The following is a 26,887-nucleotide window of genomic DNA, read 5'->3' on the forward strand; positions in this document are numbered from 1 at the left end:
TGTTTGAGTTGCATGTATGCGTGCGAGTGAGTGTGTGTGTGTGTGTGGGGGGGGGGAGGGGGGGGCGGGGTGGGGGGGGTTGAGTCAAACTTATATGTCAGGAACAACCCAAGTTGCTCCTACACTCTGAGCTTCCATGCCAGTTGCCCCCTTGGTAGCAGATGAAGTCATGATGTGCAATGTGTTTACTCTTGAATTAATTGTTCTTGAATTAGATTACAATTTATATGTATTCTTGGTCATATACACGGTCGAAGTCTATGGCTATTTCCCAAGTTCACATACAACACGCATGGTTTCCTTGCTGCAGGCCAAGTTTATTCACCACATGTCAACTTCACTTCTTACATTTTTGAGATCACTTGGCATGGCTGTATTTGCAGGATTTCGTAACCCATGAGGTTGTTGGGCTTACAACTATGGATGGCTATTATTTATTGCAGGATTTTGGAACCCATGAGGGTGTTGGGCCGTGTGCGGATACAACAAAGAAGCACAACACTAAGAAGAACGTAAGCTTTGTCATATTTTTCATTCATCCCCTCGTTCTGATTCATATCTCTATTTCACTAACATGGCTGCCTTGAAAGTGCCTAGCCATTCTCTCACGGTCTTCCCCTACAATATGTTCAAGTCCTTTCCATTGCCTAATTTCCATGGTCTACTCGCAGCATGCCAAGTTTATTAACCTGATGCAGGTTTACTTGTTGCATGCAGAGTTCACTCACAGCTTGCTAAGTTTATTAACTAGATGCATGTTTTCTTGTTCAATGCAAAGTTCACTCACAGCTTGCCAAGTTCTCTCCCTGCAGCACTAACATGACTCCATAGTTGCATGCAAGGGTTGGTAAGCAAATTGCAATGAATGCACATGCAATGTGTCTACTAGTCATTGCCCAAGTTGACATACACCTCACACCTTTTGTTTGTTGCAGGATTCTGGAACCCATGAGAGTGTTGGACCATGCGCGAATACAAGAAAGAAGGACAACACTCAAAAGAACGTAAGCTTTCCAATATCCTTCACTCATCCCCTCGTTTTGAGTCATGTTTGTGATGTTGAAAGTGCCTAGCGATGCTCATGTGGGCTTCTTGGCATAAGTAAGTATGCGAATTCACGAGTGCAAAGATTGTTTGTAACTATGCATGGATATTATTTGTTGCAGGATTCTGAAACCCATGAGAGTGTTGGGCCATGTGTGGATACAAAAAAGGAGGACAACACTAAAAACAATGTAAGCTTTCAAAGTTTGCTAAGTTCTCTCTCTACATCACTAACATGGCTCCATAGTTGCATGCAAGGGTTGGTGAATAGTTTGCATGCAATCAATGCACGTGTAATGTGTCTACTAGCTCACACCTTGCTAATTTCATTCACATCATGCCAAGTTTATTCACATCATGCCAAGTTTCTTTGCTGCTGCCAAGTTCACATACAACTCACATGCCCTATAGTTTGAGATCATTTGGGCATGCTGCAGGATTCTGGAACACATGAGGGTGTTGGGTCACGTGTGGATACAGAAAAGAACACCACCACTAAGAATGTAAGCCTTCTAATCTTGCTAAGTTCTCTATCTACTTCATTAACATGGCTCCATGGTTGCATGCAACGGTTGGTGAATAGTTTGCATGCAATCAATGCACGTGCAATGTTTCTACTAGCTCACAACATTATCGTCTTCCTTAGTGTCCTCACACTTATCCCTTCCTTGCTAGTTCATTCACATCATGCCAAGTTCATTCACATCATGCCAAGTTTCTTTGGTACTGCCAAGTTCACATACAAATCACTACATGCCCTTTAGTTTGAGAACAACACTAAGAAGAACGTAAGTCTTCTAATCTAACATGGCTTCATAGTTGCATGTAAGGGTCGGTGAACAGTTGGCAATGTGTCTACTAGCCATTGTCCACGACTCACACCTTGCCAAGTTCATTCACATCATGCCAAGTTCATTCACATCATGCCAAGTTTCTTTGCTGATGTCAAGTTCACATACAACTCACTACATGCCCTACAGCTTGAGATCATTTGGACATGCTTCTTGTTTGTTGCAGGATTCTAATTCTGGAACCCATGAGGTTAAGCCATGCGCGAATACAAGAAAGAAGAACAACACTCAAAATAACGTAAGCTTTTCAATCTCCTTCACTTATGCCCTCGTTCCGAGTCATGTTTGTGGTGCAAAGATTGCATACAACTATGCATGGCTATTGCATGGAGGGTGTTGGGCTATGCATGGATACAAAAAAGAACAACACTAAGATTAACGTAAGCTTACATTCTTCTTAGTTTGCTGCCAAGTTTGCTTACATTCAATCTTAGTGTTGTGTAGTTGTTGCATGCAAAGTTTAGTCACAGCTTACCAAGTTTATTAACTTGATGCATGTTTTCTTGTTGCATGCAAAGTTCACTCATAGCTTGTCAAGTTTCTTTGCTGTTGCCAAGTTCACAAGTTCACTCACTACATGCGTGGCCTTTGAGATCATTTGGCCCATGCTTCTTGTTTGCCGCAGGATTTTGATTCCGAAACCCATGAGGTTGGGCCATGCACGAATACAAGAAAGAAGAGTAACACTCAAAATAAGGTAAGATTTCTAATCTCCTTCACTTATCCCCTCGTTTCGAGTCATGTTTGTGGTGCAAAGATTGCATACAACTATGCATGGCTATTACTTGCTGCAGGATTCTGGAACCGGTGAGGGTGTTGGGCCATGTGTGGATATAAAAAAGAAGAATACTAAGAAGAACGTAAGCTTACATTCTTCTTAGTTTGCTGCCAAGTTTGCTTACATTCAATCTTAGTGTTGTCTAGTTGTTGCATGCAAAGTTAAGTCATCACAGCTTACCAAGTTTATTAACTTGATGCATGTTTTCTTGCTGCATGCAAAGTTCACTCATAGCTTGTCAAGTTTCTTTGCTGTTGCCAAGTTCACAAGTTCACTCACTACATGCCCACACTTTGAGATCATTTGGCCCATGCTTCTTGTTTGCTGCAGGATTTTGATTCCGGAACCCATGAGGTTGGGCCATGCACGAATACAAGAAAGAAGAGTAACACTCAAAATAAGGTAAGATTTCTAATCTCCTTCACTTATCCCCTCATTTCGAGTCATGTTTGTGGTGCAAAGATTGCATACAACTATGCATGGCTATTACTTGCTGCAGGATTCTGGAACCGGTGAGGGTGTTGGGCCATGTGTGGATATAAAAAAGAAGAACACTAAGAAGAACGTAAGCTTTCTAATATTTTTCATTCATCTCCTTGCTCTGAGTCACATCATCTTGGTTTCCCACTAGTTTGTTCAAGTCCTTGCCGCTGCCTAACATGGCTCCATACACCTCACACTTTGAGATCGTTTGGGCCATGGCCATCTTCTTGTTTGTTGCAGGATTCCGGAACCCATGAGAGTGTTAGGCCATGCGTGAATACAAGAAAGAAGGACAACACTCAAAAGAACGTAAGAGATTCTAATATCCTTTATGCCGAGTTGTTAAAGCTTTTCATGTTCTTCTACATTGTTGGTTCACTCTTCTCTTTACTTGCATGGGCCCTGTTCTTGTTTGTTGCAGGATTCCGGAGCCCATGAGGGTGTTGGGCCATGCGTGAATACAAGAAAGAAGGACAACACTCAAAAGAACGTAAGAGATTCCAATATCCTTTATGCCGAGTTGTTAAAGCTTTTCATGTTGCTGCCTACATTGTTAGTTCACTCTTCTCTTTACTTGCATGGGCCAGGTAAGTGCAGCTAATTCAACCCTGGAGTTTGTTATGTCCTAAAGGGACTCAATGGGTGAATGCATTGTTTTCTTGCCATTGTGTAGGTGTTTGAGGTTTCAAGGAAAAAGTTGCCTATTAGGACTTCTCGTGCAAAGCAAAGTAGCAATGAAGAAACACCGATTATTGTATCATCGCCGACTTTTTCTGAAGCATACAACAATATGGAATTTATATTCGAGATCTCCAACATGCAGGTTATTGTTACAGAGAAAGGGGAGGGGAGGTTGGTAGCAACAAGGGGCAATGTTGCGAGATCTAGGTAAGAGGCTCTACACGATTGACAGTTTATCAAAACCATGTATTGTCATGATAGTCTCAGCTTGTGTGGTTTGCTGCATTTTTTTTTGTTTGGCTTTTGCCTTGCAGGTTAGCTTCCGGGGCTGACATTGACTTTGTTTCCATGAGATCCAAAACCTTTGTGCGCGTAGATGATAGCTTTTTGAGGGAAATGTTTGTTAATGAGGCATCCACTAGGACCATGACCTTGTTTGGGATGTAAGTGTATCACTTCAAACATTTTAGTGCACTTACATGGATGCACTTTCATTCCCTCCTTGCATGCACAGGTTGATGGAGAACAAGTTGCCATTGGACATTCTTGAGAAGGTGTTTTGGGCTGATTCTTTGTGGTATTCTATGTCACGTAAGTGCGTGGAGAATTTCCTCACCCGCTTCTTCGAGAAAATGGATATGTCAGCCATTCAATTATGTTTCTTTCCCGTTGTATGCAGGTGTGTGTGGTCACTTCATTGGTAAAGAATTTTGGCTATGCTTTTTTACATACCACTTGGCACTCAAATTTGTGCGCTTTTAATGGCTGGCTATTGTGTGCAATAGGAATCATTGGTCCCTCTTTACCCTGTATGTTAACAAGAACGAGGAGGTGCCCCTTTTAAAAGGGAACAAAAGCTATTTGTTATACATGGATTCATTGGGACTAATAAATCCAGAGGAGTGCTTGGATAGTTTGTTCATGTAAATTGAAATTCTCTTCCATGTTGGTTTTGTTCATGTATACTCATACAATGCATGACACATGACATGGTTCTGGTTTGGATTGATTACAGTGCTCTAAAATGCTTGGCACCGCATGTGGCTGATTCAACCCTTCAAGGTGCTTTGTTCAACCCCGAGACAGAGCTGAAACTAAAAATCGTTAAGGTGAAGGTGACGTTGATTTGTTGGTAGTAGCGAGTTGAATTTGTTATGAATGTTCTACATGCTGAATGTTGGTGTTACATGTGCATCATTTGGGGCAGGTACCGCAACAGGACAATAGCACAGATTGTGGCTTCTATGTGATGGCGTTTATGAGATACCTCATTGCCGGTATATTGCAAAACAATGTAGACAAGAATTGGGTAAGTGCTTGCTTCGTGTTACGTCTTTGCTGCTTCAAGAAGAACATGCAAGCTCATTTACGCTTACAGCTTTGCTTTTTTTCAGCTCACAGATCAGTGGTTTCAACATGAAGATGTATGCACGCTTAGGATGGAGCTTCACACATGGTGCATGAGTGTTTTGGAAGAACTGTGACACGTCTACTGTCTTGAGCAGCAGTGACATCCGAGCAGCATGTCTTATTTTGTGGGCAGCGCACTTCTTATGACATGTTTACTTTCTTGAGCAGCAGTGACATAGCAGTGACATCGGAGCAGCATGTTAAGGATGTTATTTTATGGGCAGCGCACTTCTTATGACACGCACAGTAGCATTTTTTACTTTGGAGCGAGAAGCATGTAGATGCAGGACCAGCCATGTGATTTTGGAGCATTTTTTACTTTGGAGCAAGAAGCATGTAGATGCAGGACCAGCCATGTGATTTTGGAGCACTGTAGGAGCGACAACCTCGCACCAGCGATGTGATTTTGGAGCAGTGTAACATGGCTTATCGGTGGGTGGCAAACTTATGACGCGGAGTCCTGCACGAGCGACAAGCATGTAGATGCTTTTTGGAGCAGCAACCTCTATTTTTGGCACCAGCTATGCGATTTTGAAGCGGTGTTTTTGGCTTGTCGTGGGCAACACACTTCTTATGAACATCTTTATAAACATAATTTGGCATCTAAGGATGTTTTGTATCAGCCAATTCACATGAAATACATGATATTTTTTAGCTTCTCAATATAATTTGTTTTGGTTCCGATGTAAATTGTCTATCAACAAATATGCTTCCGTTGGTTCCTTTTTCAACTTTGCTATTTGGTGTTTAGTTTAGTTCCGCAACATGATGGTTCTTGTTGATGCTCTTGTACTAGAAGCTCTTCATGTTGAATTTGAATCAGATTCTCCGCTGCTCTAGATAAGCCCCATATCTTGGCCCAAGTAGCGAGAAGATCGAGTATAATGACACTCCAACATGCATTGTAAGGAGCCAAAGTGCTTCCACGTTTTGGATATGGTCTCTGTTTGTAGATTGTGTGGGACGTGTAAACTCTCAAGCTAGTCCTGGTGCACATAGAGAGAGAGAGAGAGAGAGAGAGATATAGAGAGAGATCTTGCTCTACCGATGCAGCCATAAAAGTATATGATGAGAGAGAGAGAGAGAGAGAGAGAGAGAGAGAGAGATCTTGCTCTACCGATGCAGCCATAAAAGTATATGATCACTTTTTTACCTTCTAATATCAAGCTATTAGTAAAATGATCTTAATCTTTTTATAGTATTGAAAGTGTTCATAATTTGGGTGACAAAAAGATTAACATGTTCATTGCATTCAAACTATAAAGCTTGATTGAGAATTGTGCCTGGCTGGTAGAAAGGCGGCTTACGCACCAGCAATGATGAGGTTTCTCATGACCCTAGACATTGACGGATCTGACCATCCCCTACAATAGCATAACAACTGAACAGTTGGAACTACTACCTCTTGACATGTCAGTCATGAAATGAGTTGATGTGACAGATCAATACAGTGACCATGCGACATAATATGCAGGGAAAGCCACAACACTCATACGCCAAGCATAAAAGTTTCATAGCTGATTATCAAAACTCCCTCTTCCATCCGCCCTCTCCCAACGAGAACCAGGCCTCCCGCTCTTGATCCCACCTGTTGCAAATAAACTGACTTCTGCTGCAGGGTCTTGTGGTACCAAAACCACCAGCTTTTGAAATAACTAATGTCTGTCTGTCAACCCAAGTAAAACTAAGTTCTAACCCACATTGTGTACCCATGCAAAAAGTATATACAGTTTTAAGAGCACACAAAAAAAGAGAGAAGCTCGGACAAGATTGCATGAATCTAGTCTTGCATTACATGCCCAAGGGCTGTATAAATCAGCTATGGTCAAAAAACATAACACAAATTGAGCGTCGTTTTCTTGACTGATCCATAATGAGCAGACACATATGGTTTTTGGAGCAGCAAGTTATATCAAGCTATACTGAACATGAATTCCCTTCACAGAAACAACATACATACAAATTTACAAAACATTGAGTCTCCAGCTGATCCAAAATAAGCATATACATTTGGTTTTTAGAGCAGCAGGTTATACCAAAATTGACAAAAAATCTCCTCACTCGTTCCAAAATGATATAATGTACAAGTTGAATACATCTGCATTATTAATATACAAGCATTATCCTTTGCTCGGATGCAAGGACCTTCTCGAGTACTGAACCATTAGATAAATGCATAGTGAAGTGCCTCTCCTCATCTTCAAGTGACCCATACATACATGAGATGAGTAGTCCCTTTTCAATGCAAAGGTTGTTGTAGAGGTTAACAGCTCGGTTAATAAGAGGAGCCTCTGAACCAACTGGGGCATGTCTACTTGAAAGGGGAAGGAGCGCGTGGCATGTATGGCACGAGTGACTTTGTATAGGATCAACTAGGAGAGTTTTACTACAGCAATGGTGACAAAATATGCGAGGTCTCTTGTCAAACCGCACCCGACTCCTACCACGTTGATGCTTACGTCTCAAGACCCCTGTCATACAAGCACGTTTTGTTGGAGGCGAGCAGGCTATCTCTTGATCACATACGGTTGTAGCTACTTCATGCGGTCTCCCGTGACCAAGCCGAGTAAGCGTAACATGAGCTTGGATTTGTTTGATGGACCCCCTCATTGGCAAATCAATCTCCTTTGGGATAATCAAAGCTGAAATATTATTCTGTGAGATGCTCAATTGCTGGAGTATTGCTTCTTTCAACTTGGTGTCACATGCTGATAGATTCTCTTCCAAAACATGTAGAACCCTTTTCATGTCTTGAATGCAGCAAGCTATCTGCTCATTGATGTTGACAACCTTGCACTCACCACTCTTTATGTTATCTGGCATGTCCTGCTCACTTAGCCCAACATCAATGTCCTCGTCCATTTGACTTAGAGAATGAAGACTATCAAGGACAGGGAAAATGGCATGTAGATGTGGAAAATGATGTTGAATTATTAGGCGGATTCCATAAAGATGCTTACAATCAGATCCCCAACTTGGACAATCGCAATAGTTGGACTGAACACTGACATGATACCATTGCGAAGATGAAGACATACTCAAGATTTTGAATAGCAAAGTGGACTCATCAATCACTTGAAGGGTGGACGAACTAGCCTCAAATCTTCTCAAGATTTCTTCACCTGCTGCTAATCTGGACGTATGACTCTTGCTTGATCCATGAATACTAAAACGTTGAGAATCAGCTGAAAAGTACGTAAAGCTGGTTAGTATCACGACACCTTTTCTTCATGAGTGTCAAGCAACAAAGGGGGGACAAGCCACAAGAGAAAAAAAGAGGTCATTACCTATTTCTTGTTTGTTCTTAAAGAACTCAAGTAGCGTTCCGCCGATGTAAGTGCCCGTTAGAGAATCCCCTGCAATAGCATGTAACAGAACTAGAATTGATCTATTTATCTTTGCATCAAGAAGAGTGTACTTGATGTATTGCCAGAGCCTCTCGACCAAGTTTGTTGTATCCACATTTCCATGTGAAAATAGACGCCCAAACTTTGGCCACCTTCTCCGCCACATGCATGTGGTGGCACACCATCCATTCGAGATGTATCGTTGAACATTGATATACGCTGAATATCTCTGCAAGAGCTCTTGGTATCTCTCTTCAAATGCCTCTTCACTTGCCATTTGCATTAGATTTGACAAGGAACTATACACATCATCTCGCTTCTCTTTTGGAACCTACACAGCCAAAATAAAATGAATATACATACCACCTGATAATGATATGCACAATAGAATGGATCTAGCTTTTAAAAGGTGACTTACTTGCGGTAGGAGGTTCTCTACCCATGCCTTCTTAACATGAAACCAGCATAGCAAGACATGGCATGCAATTTGGTGTCGTCTCCCTTCTTCATCTTGTGTCCAGCAATAGGGGTCTACATCAACAATCTTCATAATGGCTTCCAACTCTTGCTGGTTTTTGTCGATGATAATAGCCGTCGGACGAACTCCATGCAACCTTGTGAAGATCATCTTGAAGGTCAACTCCAAGGCTACACTTTCTTGGTTAGTGCCGATGTCATTAGTGCATAGCATGAGCCATATTGGAATACCCATGCCATTTTGGTTGGGCAAAACTGCAGCATACAGGGGCAAACCAAAGACATTTGTCTTGAATGTGCTATCTACTGCCCAAGTGTTGTGTCGTGAGAAACGAAGAGCAATTTGTAGCATCCACTCATCTTGAATGATGAGGACAAAGGGTCGTTTACTTTCATCAGAGGCTTGTGGGTTATAAGGTTGAACATAAAGAACCTACAAAGAAATCATGATGAATAAAGAGGCAAGAATAGGGGAAAGAGCTTCAAACATAAAGAACGTTGGCTGTAAGGTTGAACATAAAGAACCTTGTTCTGTTCTTGCAAACGAAGAGCCTCTCCAAACATCGCAGCCCAATCATTGTTTGTACATCTTCCTACAAGGATAGAGAGGCAGATTAGAAGTATAAAACAACCAAAAGTTACAAGGAGAATTGTTGGTAAAGCAAAGCAAAGTACCTTGTGTGCGCATTTGATATGACATCATTTGCACCTCTTTTGGTATCATGAAGAAGCGAAAGATTACACGATCTAATGGCAAGGCATTCTGTATGTGAAATCTTTCTTTTGATGTAGACATTTTTGCCACATGACGACATGTCCCTACGTCGAACAAGTCATCCATGCAACAAGCAATCACATGTGGGTGCACGGGCAAGTAATAGAGGTCAACACGTGAGCCTGGTATATGTCCCTCGTGAACATCATGAAATAGCATGGTCACCTTCTCTGTGTCATGAGAGTGCTGCAAGACCACCTTAAAGGGACACCCACACCTCTTGGACCTCCGCAATCTTCTCTTGTTAGCACCTCTCCGAGCAATACTTCCTGCCCTATGGCACATGTACTCTTGCACCCACTTGGATGGTCCATGCTTCTTTGTGGATCGAAGTAATACTAGCTTTGTTTGGTGCTTGATCATGATGTTGGTCAACTCTTGATTGACTTGAGACTTAGTTGTGACAATTGTTGATGCTGGAGCTATGGTCTTTTTGCTCGTAGGGGTCTGTTCCCCGACCTCAGTAAGCAGGCAGCCGCAAGCGATAATCCTATCTTTCACATAGTCAAGAGAAATTCCATGCCTCCTCTTGTCGGTGCACCATTCTACCTTGATTGCATTGATAGTGGCATTCACACCATGATGAACACCATGCTCAAGAGGACGATGGGCTGCCATGACAATACGCTCCCAATCTTCAATGTATGCTATTTTCAATCCTGTTGATTTCGAACATAGGCAAAGGTGAAGCGGGCTGAAACAAAGCTCTTCTCTTATTCTTTTCCACCTCTTCAAATCCAACAAGTCTCTTGCATCGTGTGCTTTTAATGTTGGAAGCGTCACTGTGAGAGCTCCTCTAAGATCTTTCTCCATTAAGGAGAAGCTCTTCTCATCGAAAGAGAAAAAAAAGCTTGATGTATATGTAAATGGATCCAATGCCCCCCATGAATCAAGCCTAGGTGTACTCCATGAACTTGGAAAAACACCCTCATTATCATCTTGGAAGAGGTCACATACATCTGCGTCGTCACTTGATGTAGTGTCACTACTTGTTGTATTATCTAAATACTCATCCAATATGAACTGATTTGTGTCATTGGATGCATTCCAATCAGCCTCATTTGATGCATTCCAATTAGCCTGCCATGGCACCGCGAAGTCACTTGTGTCACTCGTTGGATTCCAATCAACCTGCTATTGAAGTCCAAGTTAGATAGGCAGAGAGAGGTAGGACATGTTCTTAAAACAAGTTTTTGCATCGTTTGCTAATTTTATTATGGCTATGAAAACAATGTAGGGCACTAGGAAGGGCAAACCTTTCTATAACTAATGCCACTTCAAAGGTAATGTCACCCTCCGCTCTACGAATGTCCACAAAGCCAATGACAAGCTATGGGGGGTCTGCTAGTCCTAGAAGTAATCAAACATTGGATGATGAATGAAGCGCTACGGCTAGAAGTATCCCCTACAAGGCTTTGCTCAAGACACAGTGTTGCAATCAATGTATGCATTTTTCCCTCCATGAGCGCTTCTTTCTTATCTGTTCTCGCAAAGATGAGGTGGTCTCTGTTTTAGATGGCTTGATTGACCCATGTTTTCAATATTCATGGAGCATCCATTTAGCTTCAATGCAAAAACCTCTTCAAAGAGAGAGAGAGAAAAGCTGATTTCAAGTGGCAAAATTGTGTGTGTGTGTGTGCGTGCATGCGCGCACGCATGCGTGGTTTAAATCCAGTGTGTGTGTGCATGGTTTAAATCCAAAATCAACCTAAGTAAGGGGCTCTTCACATAGAGAGAGAGAGAGAGAGAGAGAGAGAGAGAGAGAGAGAGCCTGTTGATTGGCAAGTGTGAGTTTTTGTGTGTGTGTGTGTGTACCTGGTTTAAATCTGGAATCAATCTGAGTGATTCCTGAGAAGAGCTTTCCATAGCCGTGGTGATTTTACAGAACACATGCAACACATGCTCTACGACGTCATCATACAAATTTGAAATTCTGCCCTTTTGCAAGCCACGCTGGAGAAGCCTGCCCTCCACGTCAAGCCAACGTGGCTATTGAGTTTATTTTAAATTTCGATTTGGGGCGCCAGCTCAGCCGAAACCCGAGTTCACCAGTTGCTACCCGAGTTCACTGCATCCGACGGCCCAGATTGAAGCCGCCAGCGTCCCCCCACTTTCCCACCCTCGATCCCAAATCTTTGGCTTCCCCAGTGTCCCGTGCCCTTTAGTGTTGAGGCTGACCCTCCCCCTGCCATAGCTACCCTTGTACTCGACCGATATATATTATAATTCCTTCTTTTTAAACCAATATAGATATGTATTAATATACCAAAAGGCAGTTACATCTCAAATAACAACTTGACAACCCTCAAACCCCATTCAACATGTTACAAATCATATCCCATCTCCCATCTTCAAATACAAAAAGAAGAGTTTTCCAAGGAAGTCAAAAACCCCAGCTGAATGCATGCTTCCATCAGAGCCTCAGTAATACATCCTTTGGATGACTGATCCTCAAAAACATCCCCCTTCCTTGACCATACTTTGACCACAGGTCTTGCACATGTTGGATTTTCAATGAAGGCTACATAAGTATATTTGATTTGTTTCACTTTCCTATACCATCTTCTGGTCCTTGGGGACCTAAACGTGACTGGTCTCTGCACCTTGGCTTCTGCACAGAGATGACCTGAATACACATCAACAAGGATAGGCTCAGCCTAGTATGCTTGAAGGGATCCTCTTCCAAGTAGTGTCAAGACATGGCAGCGTGCAAAACATGAATAATCTGTAACATCCCTTCTTTATTCAGTTTATTGACTAAAAGTATAAACCAACACATATGTACACATTTATACATCAAACCGGTAGTATCCAACCTTGTATCACCTGTTTTCTAAAATAAGATACAATTTTTGGTATTCCATATTTCCCACAAACAATAGAATCTAATTATGTTAAAAATATCATCCACAATCTCCTCATTGTTTTTCCATCTCGCTAATACCTAGTCCCCCCAGTAAGCCTGCACACCAATACAGTTATAATACCAATCTACTAACTCTGGTCCAAGTGCTTCTGATAGTAGGGCAATCCTAAAAGGCATGTTTTTCGTCTTCCAAAGCTGTTTTGCATCTAGGTCAACACCCATTAGTGAAGTTCCTTTACACCAGTTTACTCCCCAGAGGAAGGGCACCCATACAAACCCTCAAAGAAAGATTTGATCTTTAGTAGAAATTTCCAGTTTCTAGATCATTTTCCATCTTTTCCTCCAAGTGTTGGGCCCCAAACTTGTTCTCCAAATCCTATTACAATACATCACATTCTCCTCAGTCCTTCTTAAATCCCTATACAAGTCTTTAGTAGTCCCTTTATCCAATTTAGCCCCATTATACCATACCCAGTCGTTTAGCCAATAGGACTCATCAAAAGCAGTAGAACACCAGCTTTTCTGGACCTCATCCAACACTACTCTAACCAAACGTCCCTCCCTGGAATTTAGATCAAACTCCTCAACTATTTGACCAAGGTCCTTCCATCCCAGTAAGGCCCTATCCCAGTAGGAGCCCAGTAGTCAGACAAACTCTTGAGACCTTTGTTGTTCAAGCTTTTAGCTGTTTTAGGATCCTCCCCAGAGCTAGGGGAGGGCTAAACTTATGTGACCACCAAACACCCAAGCCTTGTAAAGAATTCCCTGTGACTCTAGCACAGCCATCCCAGAGCATTAACTCCAATATCTCTTTTCAGTTGGTACACAGCCTTTTGGCCAGAGAAGAGCTTGTAACCTTCAGAGGAGCATAAGAGAATATCTTATCTTTCCAGTCCTCCAGATCATGCCATTAACCTTCATAATATACCCCAGCATTTTCAACTAATTCTCTCATCGTTTTTGTCCACACTTTCTCCTAATGCAGACAGTTAGGGAGCAATAGTGCCATCCTTGCCTTAGTGTGAGAGGGCAAATGTAGAATGCCAAACCCGCCCTCCTCTTTGGGAACAGACAATCTGTCCCAAGCCACCAGGCTAAAGTCTTCTTATTAGAATTACCATTTCTCCATAAGAATTGTCTTATGGGTTTAATTATCCTCTGCAATGTTCTTTGCCAAAGGGCACAAAAACATAATGTAAGAAATTTAGTACTGCATTGCATAAGGTCGCTCTATCATGGAAAGAAACTCTGATTCCTTCCCATTTCTTCAATTTCAAATTAAACCTGTCCAAGGCCTAGTCTGTAAGTTGTTTGTTGGTCACATCTACACCAAAAGGGACCCCTAAATGTCTGACCATTTGACCTCTTTTAATAACTTCACAGCCCCATCTCTCTAGATCAAAATCATTGTCCTCAGACAAACTTATAATTTGGATTTGTGTATATTGCATTTAGAACTTGATGCATCAGCAAAGTCTTGAATGATGCTAAATGCAAGTCTCATATTATCATTTTCAACTTGTTAGAAAAGGAGAGAGTCATCAGCAAAGCATTGAATTACCAAACTGTTCCCCATTGCTTAGCTTCAACCCAGTAACATTCCCTTCAATAGTGGCATCTCCAATGCTATGAACAGGGGATGGGAAGCAATGGCAAAGAGCACGGGGGCAAGAGGGCAACCTTGTCTGACTGGTCTGTTTATATCAAATCCCCCAACAATTATGCCATTCAAAAGAATTTTAGAATGAGCTCCAAATGTAAGGGTATAGATGCAAGTTTCCATCCTCATGCCAAAGCCAAGTTTTTCCATAACCCTAGCTACAAAGGCCCAATGTATTCTGTTGTCATAGGATTTCTCTAAGTCCAGCTACATAAGGATGCATTTCTGATTAGTCCTCTGAGCCAAATCTCTGCCCAACATTGTAGCATATATGTTATCATATATAGATCTGTCTTTTATAAATCCATATTGTCTTTTAGAGACAATCCTCTGCAACACAGGGGTAATCCTCATAGCAATTACCTTAGCCAAGATCTTATAGATGATAGTGACTAGAGTGATGGGTCTCCAATGATTAATCCTTTCACAGGCTGCTTGCTTAGGAATGAGCGTTATCAGCCCCTCCTTAAGATCTCCAATGATTAATCCTTTCACAGGTTGCTTGCTTAGGAATGAGCGTTATCAGCCCCTCCTTAAGATCTTTATCCAAGTTTCCTATTCTAAAAGCATCTCTACATACTCTCCCAACCAAATCCTTTAGAGAAGGCCTGAAAGCTATGAAAAATTCTACAGACAACCCATCCCATCCAGGTGACTTTTCCTTTCCCAATTTGTTTAAGGTGTCCCAGCATTCATCCACTTCAATATCTCTTTCTAGCCATCTAGCTTTGTCAGTGTCTATGCTATTACTTATTAATTCAAGCAACTTACTCTCAGCTTTAAAGCTTTTGGTAGACCAGTCCTCTTTCATGCTAGGAGTAGCTCTTAAAAAGTTCACCCACTTTTCAGCAATCAATTCTATACCCTCCATCTCTTGGCCATTCTCATCCACAATTCTCCCCATCACCTCCTTCTGCCTTTCGAGGAGAAACACTAGCACCACCATGGGCTAGAACCCCAAGTGTGGCTCGACCAACACCTTCCATACGAACAACTGCTAAAGGACCAGTCTTTCCAACGATTGATCCTACGAGGAGACCCGGGGCTATTAGAGAATCTAGGGGAGAAGAAAGACCACGAGCAAGTGGATATGTACCTCCAAGAGAACCCCATAGACCAAGTGAACTGACATTTGAAGAGCCTAGATTTAGAGGCTGAGACTCATATACGAGACATGATGATGAATATTCTAGAAAAGTGAGACCATCTACACTGCAAAAGCTTGTCAAGAAGTATGACGGATCCGGTGACCCATATGACCATATAACAGCTTTTAAGCAAGCTATACATGCAGAGCAAGTCACGGATATGCATACACAAATCGAAGGATTTGGCTTGACGCTAGAGAGTAAGTCTTTATCATGGTTTTAGACTTTAGAGCCTGAGGCAAAGCGATCTTTCGATGGGCTGGAAAAGAGCTTTATAGCTGCGTTTTCAAAAATGGAAATTAAGCACAATGCGGTAGCTCAAATTTATGCCTTTAAGCAAAAAGATCAAGAATCGGTGCGAGATTGCATAAATAGGCTAAAGCAGTACATCAATCGATGCCCTGATGATGGGAAGCCAAGCCAAGGAAGATTAATTTCTATCTTCCTGGAAGGCTTACGAAACAAGACGCTTCACGCTCACTTGTGCAAGAGTCACCGGAAGTTCCGCAAACAGAAAGTCAAGGAAAAGAGACAACAACAACAAAAAGAAAGAGAAGATGTGGATAAAGAGGACTTTATTCCACCTCCAACCTTTGTAGGTAAGAACGAGTACTATCGTAGATTTATCTACATGTACGCTGAAATAGCACGGCCATTGTACGCACTCCTTGTTGTATTTGAATGGACAGAGGATTGTGAAGAAGCCTTTGAGAAGCTGAAGAAAGCATTAGTGACGGCACCTATTCTCAGGCCGCGGGATTGGGATAATTTATTCCACGTACATATAGATGCTTCGCCTTTTGCAATTGGTTGTATTTTAGCTCAACCAGGCACGAGAACAAAATGGACTTTCCAATCTCATATGATGATCCCATTTTTACACTAATGTAATGTGCCCAATACATAATGCGTATAGCATTCATTCTTATGCTCATTCCCAAATGCAACTCTGACTGTGAATAATCTTGATTTTGAGTGAGATTTACAGGCATTAACCAAGGGTTAAATGCAAAATGATGATTTTCACAAATTTATCAGCATAGTTTTACCAAAACTTACATTAAATCAAGGGTAACCAATTTGTACGAGGAATGGTTGGAGTATTAAACCAACTCCGAATTGCAATATGAAGTTATAGGGATCTGTATCAGATACCTAATGGTTAATTTAAACCCTTAATTGCACCAAAATATAGTGATTAGCATTGATTAATCCACTGATTAGCAAATTAATCCACTATTTTGTGTGCAGAAAACAGAGTATGTGGGGAGTCCAGATCTGGTGCCTTAGACTTCAAATGAGCTTAAATGCTTCCAAGGCCATCAATAGCAATGAGTCTAGTAGAGGATTAAGCCAAGAAACACAAGATTTGACCAAATATTGAAAGCTTAATCTCTGTTTTACCAAAGTCACCGCTCTGCAGATTTCATGAAGAGCTTGGATCTCACTGTAGACTTGATGAAATTGAATTCTGACTTCACCAGCTTGTAGAGCATGCTTGAAAACCCCTGGAGCTATGAGGAATTAGACCAATTTGATTTGGAGCAGCTGCAATGTCAAATTTTCTAAGAAAAAACACGCCTGCAAATCGGGCTGTCCCCGCCGGCATTCTGCACTGATTTGCTTCAATTCCTTTGAGGTGAGTGTAGCCCCTTGAGTCTAGTTTGAGTACCTAAAAGGGCTTGGGCTAATTTGATGTTTGCAAGGAGAGGGATCTCCTCAACTGGCTGGGGGTACAGAGGTGAGTTGAAAAATAACTAAAAATTTAATTAATTCCTAATTATCTACTAATCCTAATTAATTAGATAATGGGCTCATAAACCTAATGGATTCTAGGCATGGCTCTGATACCATGTTGAAATTAGAGCAATGTGATGAGCTATGGTGGATCAAATACTAGAATTAACATCATTAATAAATTGATTAGCAAATAATTAAGATGTAATTTAAGACGTAATTAGTGAGTAATTAGCAACAAATAACTTAATGTAGGAATGGATAATCAAAAACTAGCAAATTCTCATTAGGCCAATGCCTCAATTTATAGATTTTACATATCCAAGCATCTAATCCCACTAATTTCTCCTTGATTCACTCCACCTCTCCGAGAATATCTTTACCTCTTTTACTTGATTCTCTCCACCTCTTCACTTTTCCCAAGATATCTCCCAGAATATCTCCACACTTCCTGAATCTTCTCATGCTACCCTTTATTCTCTCCCAGTAGATTCTTCTCACCTTTTCACAGGTTCTTTCACATTTACACATCCTCTTTTACAGTCTCTAACCAAGGGCTTATTCCCGCACACACCCTATTCACTTGTATTTTCAACAAAAGCCCATAAGATAGACTTAGGCTTTGGCCAAAACAATGTGCTTAGATGGGTTTAATTTTTGGATTGTACGAGCCAAATCTTTATACTATTGTATCAAGCAATCAAATGCCTCTAAACTTACTATCATTTGATTATCTCTTTTGTCAATATTTGCCATTCAAATGCCTCTAAACTTACTATCATTTGATTATCTCTTTTGTCAATATTTGCCATTCGATTGCAACGAAGATGTGTTCGTTTTTTATTGAAGATATTACGTTGTCAAGGTGTAAGGGTATGAATATTATAATTTAATTTGGATAGACTCAATTATCTCAACAGTGAAAATCTTTTATACATCATATTCAATAAATTTGATGAAACTTAGCATTGACAATATACTCGCTCTTTTATTTTTTTGGTTGAACTTCTGAGGTATTGGAGCGTTTGTCTATGAAGGTTAAAGACCATCCATATCATGGATGAATTTATGTTGTTGGCACATAATATATTTTTTTAAAATTTTGAATGTCCATTAACCATACATTTTGTTTTCAACAGGATATGTTGAAGCATATAGCTTTGATTTCAAGTGTACAGAAAACTTACTATTGAGGTGGCACCAATCATTGGTGACTCATGTACCTAGAAGCAAAAGAGTTCCACCACCCCCAGATACAATAAGGAAACAAAGAAGAGTATTGATACTTGAACTCAATGGTGTTTTACTTAAGACCATTGAGATGCAACATGGTGATGTATGTCCAGACTGGGCCAAACATATGCATCTTGTGGAAGAGAATACAAGTGTTTGGCATTTGATTCGCAAAGATGCATTCACTTTCCTTGATTTTTGTATGCAATGGTTTGAGGTATGGATCTGGAGTACTAATGGACTACAAAGGACTCAACGCATTCTTGATTTGTGCTTTCCTCGACACCATCAAAAGTTTAAGGTCGTAGAGCAGGGCAGGCAGCATGTCAAAAGACGAATCTTCTAATTGGATATCGATTTGTATACCACAAAAACTTGGATGTAGCATGGAGAATTTTTCATGACCTGGATGGAAATAACACGCTAATTTTTTTATGATACCCTCGACAATATAATGTGGAATATGCCCGGAACCTACTTGATTTTTCCAAAGATGTGGAATCAAAATATAGAGGAGCTTCAAAGTTTTTTAGAGACAACAATCAACGCATGGTTACTTGGTTGGATTTATGCAAAGAACAAACGGGAGTATACTTGCAACACTTTAGTAAATGAAGCAGCTTATGATAGAGAAACTTTGTATGTATTGGAGCAATACATGAGAAAACGCTATGTTTGAGATACAATTTGTACTCAATTTTTATCTTGACAAAGTGTCTATTATCTATGAAGGGTTTTTGTCTTCGGATGAATTGTAAACTTGAATGTAACAATCTCATTGAAATTTGATTGCTTTTGGTGTTTCTAAACACCATACTCTTTGGAGATCCCTCAATTCTAAGGTTCCTTTTCCAAGTGTTCTTTGGCATTATTATCCCATGTTTTTACTTCAATGTCCCTCAAATTTGAGCATATATATCATGATTTATAATCTTGATATAGTGTCTAAGATGGGTTTTTATCTGTGGATCAATCGTAAACTTAGCACATTGTTACTGTCATTGAGATTTACTTTTTGTTTTGTTGTTTCTAACACCACACCCTTTAGAGATCTCTCATTCCTAAGGTTCCTTTTTAAGTGATATTTAGAATTATTTTGGCAAATTAAATAAAGCCCATGTTTTTACTTCAATGTCTCAAAGTGGAGATAGTATTTAACATTATCTTCTTCATATGAAAGGTGTATAATCTCAATTAAATTTAGTGTCATGTTTCCCTTGTCCTTCCAATATTGTTGCATTGATGTATGTATCTATACAACTACAAACAAATATGCCAAATAGTTGTGTCAAGATATAATCTAATGGCACAAAGAGTGCACCAACAAATAGATGTTAGCTCAAACTACACAAAAATACCAAGTTTCCAACCAATCCTATAAGAAATGGGACTCGAATAATTCCCAAAATTCCTAAATTTGTCTTTGTGTGAGTGCCCTCTAGATTACTACACCAGCCCCATCATGCTTCCCCTTCCCATGAACTACTGAAACCAAGATTAATCCACTCCATCTCTAGACTATAAGTTTGTAATATCTTGCAAACAAAGTAAAGAGTTCTCTTTACTTTAAATTTTGATATCTAGCATGGCTAAACCACACCCGATGTCACTTCAATTTAGTCCCTTGATCTTATATAGCGACCTATCATGTTGGAGAAAGCATTCTTGGAAAAATAGCATATCTTGTACCTTACCTTGTGATACATAGAAATGGATAGTCTTATTCACATCACCTAATGCCAGTTAGTAATATGAAATGTGAACCAATATAGTGATTTGGTTTGAGTACTAGTATATTGATTATATCTCATTTTGCACTTTAAACAAATAATTTTCCATGAAGTCAATGACCAAGACCATCGTATCACTTGGAAACCTTGATAGACATTCCCTAAATTATTGAGCGTGTCACCTATAGAAGAAGTTATGATTGATAAAGCTATTAAATTGTGCTTTGAACAAGGAAAGTAGATCCATCCATGCATGCCAACTTTTACACTATAAGATCCTTCCTTTTCTTGTTATTCCCCTCCTTATCAACTTTGCCAGTCTCGATGTCCTCAAAAACGTTGACAAAGACCTTTAAATACTTTTCTCATTCTCTTGTAGACATAACACCATCCTTTAAACACCACACTAGCCACACTTTCCCATCAAACATTTATGTGCATGAAACATAGATGTAATGTGCTTGGGACAATATGGATTCCCAAGTTTTTATGACACTCTTATATGCATATTCAACAATTGTTGAACCAAGTAACCCTAATAAGTATATGTGCATGCTAGCCCATGGAACCCAAAGAATTGTTGTCACATTTAATTGACTGCATCCTTGAGAAACATCATATGCACATGTGCAACATAGCAACAAATGTACTGAAATCTCAACTTGCACACAAAATATAGCTTTAGGCCCCCAAAACATTATACAACGATCTCTAACTCTAGATAGCACTCTTGGAATGTTGTATTAACTTACCAAAACAATAGGAAGCATGATGAAGGAAAATTTGTATAAAGCTTCGAAGTAGTTAAAATCATTGTGGCCAATGAAGCACTGTAATATACTGCTTTAAATCAATTAAAGTACTAACAACCAATGAAGCATTGTTAAAATAAATGACAACCAATCAAGCACTTAGAAGCTATAGAGTGCCTTAAATTAATTAAAAGCACAATGAAGCACTTACAAGAAATATACTGCTTTAAAGTAGTTAAAATCATTAAGAACTAATGAATACTGCTTTACAATAATTCAAAGCACTCATAACAAGTGAATATTTCTTTAAAGTGTTAAAAGCATTTATAACTATAATGAATACTACTTTAAAGTAACCAATGGACTCCATTGATAACTAACCAGTGAATATTGCTTTAAAGGAGATAAAAGCATTGATAACTAATAAATATTGCTTTAAAGTAGTTAAAAGCACTTACACCAAATACTACTTTAAAGTAGTGACAACTAGTGAAACAGCGCAAAGCACTTAAAAGTAATATACTGCTTCCTTTAAACTAGCTGAAAGTTCTAATAACTAGTGAATATTAATATAATAAAAGCATTAACTAGTAAATATAAATACTACTTTAAAGTAGTTAAAAGCATTGATAACCAATAAGTACTACTTATAAGTAGTTAAAACACTGACCAATGAAACACTATAAAGCACTTAAAATTAATATACTTCATATACTAATGAAAACACTGACAGCAACCAATGAAACATTGTCAATCACTTAAAAGTAATACACTACTATAAAGAAGTTTAAAGTTCACACAACTAATGAAGCAATTGAAAGCGCTTTAAATCTGTGTGAACTCCTTTAAAAAGTAGTGAACCACTATAAAGCACACAAAAGCACTTAAACATTATGATGTGCAAACTGCTTTCAAGCTGCTTTAAAAAACATTCAAATAGCAAGGAAACACATTTGTAATACTTTGAAGCACTAGGAAAAGTGAAGCACTATAAAATAAAACACAAAAAAGCAGAGAGACTTGAACATCTTTCTTGTTTGGAGAGACTCGTGTCTCTGACGCCTAAAAGGAAAACACAAGGCCCCTAACCTCATGTGTGATTTTGCTAGTACATGGTTGTCTTTGACATGTGGATAAGGGAAATATTCCATCCTTTTCAAAAAGGATAGATGGGATTTTGCTGAATAAAAGTTTCTTTGATAAGAATCCCTAATACCTTTGCAGCCTTAGCAACATTGAGATCTTCTCTTTTATTACCAACTAGCATCATGATAACTAATCTCTTCAAGAAGAGCTCATTCGATGGACCATTAAATCTTCACTTGTGTTAAAGTGTTGCGAATGTTTTGTTTGATGCATGTGAAAGAGTGTGTGCATTTATGTGTGGTGCATGCATAAGATTGTGTATGTGTGTGTGTGGCATATCTTTATAAAATCTATGTAAACTATTATAAAATCCCAATTCTTAATATTCTTCATTTGTCCTTCAAGACAACGTACAAAATTCTTTCCTATGAAAAGAAATGTAAGCAAATTATTTGAGAGTAGAGAGAAGGGCAAGACCACCCGCTATAAACATTGGCGGCGGCGGCAGACAAAATAGCTAATATTTCCTGAAAACGAGAAAAATTTGGCATATTTCAAAGAGTCCATAAAAAAGGTTCACTTTTTACCTCTTTTTAAAAAGAGGTCTACGCATGCGTATAACATTGCCAAAAGGACTTGGTTTTGCTTACTTTCTGAGATTATAATTGAAAATCTAATAATAAGTTTTCAAAAAACATGCCAAAATAGAGACAATGTTTATTATTGCCATCTTCAATCCAAAAAGAAATTGATACAACTATAAAAAGAAGCTATTTGCTAAACATATAGCTTATGGAATTGTTATGGTTCCTCATAATCATTGCTATGTATACCAACACCATCACTAGTTGATGTGCCTTTCCCTGAGAAGGTAGATGAGACATCCTCTTCATTTTTTCTTCTATGTGTACACTTGAAGCTTAGACTCCTTGGGTCATCTGCCATGTTAATATGATTGAGGATGTGCTATAGAGTGCAACTATAAAAAGCTATCTATTTATATAAATATATTACAAAAGTGTTATCTTGATATAGTTATTATATTTATTACAAAATCTTATTTTTGCTCTTGGTGAGAATAGCATTAAAATCCATTTTGAAGCTCTTGAGTATCATAATTTCTTAATTGATAATATTATGTATAGATTAATTTTAAAATATCATGAATAATCTATTTCAAAGTTATCTAATTTTAAAAAATAATTGCCCAATAATTTTTAAAGAAGATGTGTCCTTAATGTGACAAAAAGGGGTTAAGATGGTAATTTTAGTTATTAAATGAGTTTAGAAAGCATGAAAAAACTCTCTTTAAGAAACAAAAAATTATACTTTCCAAAATACTTTTTTGTAAAATATTAGGCAGGGATTTGGGTTCGAATCCTATTGGTTACTACACATGGTAAGGATCTTTTAGCTACAGAATTTGCAGCCAACTTAATGCAAAGTAACAACTTCTCAACAAACTAAGAGTTGATGTTTTGCAACAATTTGATACAAAACATCTTTTATGAAAAAATGATATTTTGCATCAAGTTGATGCAAAACATAAACTTTATATGTAAAACATCAAGTTTCTATGCAAGAGATCAACTTTTTTGCAAAACTCAATGTTTTGCATCAATGTTATGAAAAACATTAACTTTTCCACAAAAGATGTTTTGCATCATTAATGCAAAACATCAAGTTTTATGGAAAAGTTACTCTTTTTGCATCACCTTGATGCAAAACATCAACTTTTCCATAAAGCTTGATGTTTTGCATCAACTTTGATGCAAAACATCAGTTTTACCACAAAACTTGATGTTTTGCATCAAGTTTCAAATGCTTGAGAAGAAAGTTGGAGGATCAGGGGTTGATTTTCACAAACGGCCTATTTTAGCAATTCTCTTCATGATTGCATGCTCAGGATGACTTATTCTACACATTTTGAGTACCAAAACAACTATGTTTCGATACGATATGCAGAAGTCACAGAGCTATTTGCTGATGTTGTTTCGATGCGATATGGAGACGTCATAGAGCTATTTGCTGCATCAGCAAATAGCTCTATGATGTCTGCATATCGCATCGAAACATAGTTGTGTTGGTACTCAAAATTTGTGGAATAGGTCGTCTAAGCATCAGCAAAGTACTATGTGACGTCTGCATATCGCATTGAAACATAGTTGTGTTAGTATTCAAAATTTGTGGAATAGATCTTCTGAGCATACTCACGTAAATAGAATCGCTAAAATAGGCCGTTTGTGAAAATTGACCTCTAATCCTTTAAATTTCTTCTCCTAAACATCTGAAACTCGATACAAGACATCAAGTTTTGTGGTAGAGCTGATGTTTTGCAGCATCAACTTTGATGATGCAAAAGATCAACTCTTAGCCTATAAGTTGATGTTTTCCATCAACTTTGATGTAAAACATCAACTTTTAGGGGACTATTCTTCTTAACTTTAAAATATTTTAGATTTTTTATGATTTTTTTATTTTTTATCACCAAAAAATCTTTAAAAACTCATTCCAAATAGTAAATAGTAGCTAATAAAATCTCAAAGAAAATTAAAAATCGTGTAAATCACAAAATTAAGTAAAGCATTCTTAAGATAAGTTGATATAGGTAGGACAAAGGTTTAGGGCACTAAGGATGTGAAAAACACACATGGTCACAACCTTTGACTACAAATTTGAGAGGAGGTCATTAAAAAAAATTTTCTTGTCTATGTATCCATGTAACCTTTGTATCATAAATAATAATGAGATAATCCATGATGACCTGTAATCCATTGGTTTTGATCCAGATGTGCAAGGCTCCATTGATTTGGAAGACCATGAGTCGATTGATTTGCCGTGCATGAAGGCATCACATGTGTTGCATACGTAAAATACATGTGTGTGGTGCATGCCACCATGTGCTAGATGCGTGTGTTATGCATGCAACACATGCATAACATGTGTGGCTTGCCACCATGGGGCGGTGCCATTTAAATGTTCTCGCACCCCTCTCACCCTCTCAAACCCTCCACTCTCACCCCCTCTCACACCTCTCTTACCCTCAAATCCTCCACTCTCATGATCTCAAACCCTCCTCTCCCCTCTCACACTATCGCACCCCTCTCAAACCCTCCACTCCCTCTACCATAATTACTAGCCACTCTCACTCTCACTGTCCTCTCCCTCAAACTCTTTCCTCTCTCCCTTTCACCCTCTCAAATACTCTATGCCCCATCAATCTCTTCATCTCTATTATCATGAGCTCATCCACCAATACCTCTAATAATACAATGTTTGCAAGAATCTTGATTAAATCTCTTTGAACTTTCATGCACCTAAAAGAAAAAGAACCAATATTGGATGCCGTTTTGGAGGTGTGGACAACAACGTCCAAACTACAGGAGCGGTGGTAATGTAATATGAGCAGAATTGTAGAGCACCTTCTAAGTCTTCAATTGTCATAACTTCTTGAATTTTTTATAGTGGGCCTAACTAATGGGCTCACTATCTCCTTTTGGATCAAGTACAGGTGTCTTCACTTCAATAGTTGCTTTGAGTGCCTCCTGGATTCCATCCCATACCTTGATCAATGGATCGTTTGATGCAAAAGCCACACGCATCAACTCGACATCGCTGGCTTGTTGATGCATCCTTACCAATGAAACTACTTTTCTTTGAGATGCCAATGCCTATATTGACTTGATCCTCTAGTGCAAAGGTCAATAACATATTGATCTTCCTTGCATAGAAGACATTGCCTTTCATATGCTTCTGTGCTTCTTTTGCCACTTCATCCTCATCTATGTTAAGGATGGATGCTATGAGTTAGAGTAGGGATGGATGTCTTCTAACAAGTGATCATTTCCCCCAAAGCTACCCTCCTTGCTCAAGAGTGTTAGAACACAAAAGGTCTTTGTCACACCCATGAGTGGGATCTTGTCTCTATGGATGATGCCTACAAATCTTTAATACCAGCCTACAACCTTAGCCACAACATCCTTGAGATTGACCATCTCTCTCATATTCAAGAATAATAACAAGATAAACTATGCTAGGGATAGTGTAGTCTCCATTACAACCTTAAGAAACTTGCCAAACGTATCCATATTCCAAGTAGCTCTTTTTAGAAAAACCCTATGTTGTATCAAGAATGCACAACTCGATTGGAAGTGGACCTTTAAAGTGACATTGTAATACCTATATGTTACAATGCCAATGCCAATGCCACTGTCACAAGTAGATAGATACATACCTTGGATAGTGCTGCAGGCGTTAATGTTTCATTGGATGTGCAGGTTTCCTTGGATGTGGATGTAAGTGAGGTGTAGTTGATGGTTTAAAAAATGCTTTTGTAGATAAAATATCATAGGAGCATGTAGAGCTCGTTGCTACTCCCCCATGCCAGTTATCAATGATATTTACAAATGCTATTGCCAACACATCCCATAAACATGAAAGAGAAGTAGCGAAGGAGTAGGAGGCCAAGCGTAGAAAGCTCTATAAAATGTAGCACGAAGGCCTAAGGATGCCCCAACCTGGGCCCTAATAAGTGCATATTCAAGTGGACTATGATTCTCATCTTTCTGAAAGTTCTACACCTTGAAGACTTTTGAAGGGTGGTAGTTGAAAGCTCGTTATATATAATCTTGATCTTTTGTATGTTCACAAAGCATTGGCACATTGAAGGATCTTTCATCGATTTGACGACATGAGTCTCTTCATACGTGTCCTCAAAGAAGCGGGCATTTTCATACTTTTATCCTAACCACTAATAATTTCATGTTCTTTTTCTTTTGGTTTTTTTTTGGGTGGGGGGGGGGGCTTCATTTAACTTTTGAGTTGCAACA

The 26,887-nt window shown here is 39.1% G+C and overlaps 3 protein-coding genes across 7 annotated transcripts; 1 reads left to right on the forward strand and 2 right to left on the reverse strand.

The window, feature by feature from the left end:
* Positions 1-138: 138 nt before the first annotated feature.
* LOC147624958 (uncharacterized) lies at positions 139-5,823 on the forward strand. 4 transcript variants are annotated; one of them, XR_015269021.1, is made up of 18 exons: positions 139-512; positions 936-1,004; positions 1,167-1,235; positions 1,482-1,547; positions 2,062-2,133; positions 2,521-2,592; positions 2,690-2,755; positions 3,004-3,075; positions 3,173-3,238; positions 3,397-3,465; positions 3,578-3,646; positions 3,830-4,044; positions 4,152-4,280; positions 4,352-4,516; positions 4,623-4,760; positions 4,853-4,899; positions 5,045-5,146; positions 5,232-5,823. XR_015269021.1 is itself a non-coding variant. In XM_086818902.1 (18 exons), exons 1-18 carry the CDS (start codon positions 420-422, stop codon positions 5,319-5,321), a joined length of 1,716 nt encoding a protein of 571 aa, XP_086675028.1. In that variant the 5' UTR covers positions 143-419; the 3' UTR covers positions 5,322-5,823. The 4 variants fall into 4 exon arrangements, 3 of the variants coding, with proteins under 3 accessions (XP_086675030.1, XP_086675028.1, XP_086675029.1); XM_086818902.1 differs by having other exon boundaries at positions 143-512; positions 4,853-4,946; XM_086818904.1 differs by lacking the exon at positions 4,152-4,280 and having other exon boundaries at positions 142-512; positions 4,853-4,946.
* A 913-nt stretch (positions 5,824-6,736) lies between these two features.
* On the reverse strand, positions 6,737-9,518 carry LOC147624959 (uncharacterized). Its single transcript, XM_086817919.1, has 3 exons — positions 8,535-9,518; positions 7,681-8,432; positions 6,737-6,913 (listed from the first exon to the last, which is right to left on the reverse strand). Exons 1-3 carry the CDS (start codon positions 8,875-8,877, stop codon positions 6,737-6,739), a joined length of 1,272 nt encoding a protein of 423 aa, XP_086674045.1. The 5' UTR covers positions 8,878-9,518.
* On the reverse strand, positions 8,619-11,994 carry LOC147624960 (uncharacterized). 2 transcript variants are annotated; one of them, XR_015269022.1, is made up of 4 exons: positions 11,662-11,994; positions 9,747-10,977; positions 9,013-9,664; positions 8,619-8,925 (listed from the first exon to the last, which is right to left on the reverse strand). XR_015269022.1 is itself a non-coding variant. In XM_086818905.1 (3 exons), exons 1-3 carry the CDS (start codon positions 11,710-11,712, stop codon positions 9,516-9,518), a joined length of 1,431 nt encoding a protein of 476 aa, XP_086675031.1. In that variant the 5' UTR covers positions 11,713-11,994; the 3' UTR covers positions 8,619-9,515. The 2 variants fall into 2 exon arrangements, 1 of the variants encoding a protein (XP_086675031.1); XM_086818905.1 differs by having other exon boundaries at positions 8,619-9,664.
* Positions 11,995-26,887: the final 14,893 nt, after the last annotated feature.

The sequence above is a fragment of the Cibotium barometz genome, chromosome 24 (genome assembly GCF_041138505.1).
Source record: "Cibotium barometz isolate CiBa-2024 chromosome 24, ASM4113850v1, whole genome shotgun sequence".
NCBI classification, from domain to species: domain Eukaryota; kingdom Viridiplantae; phylum Streptophyta; class Polypodiopsida; order Cyatheales; family Cibotiaceae; genus Cibotium; species Cibotium barometz.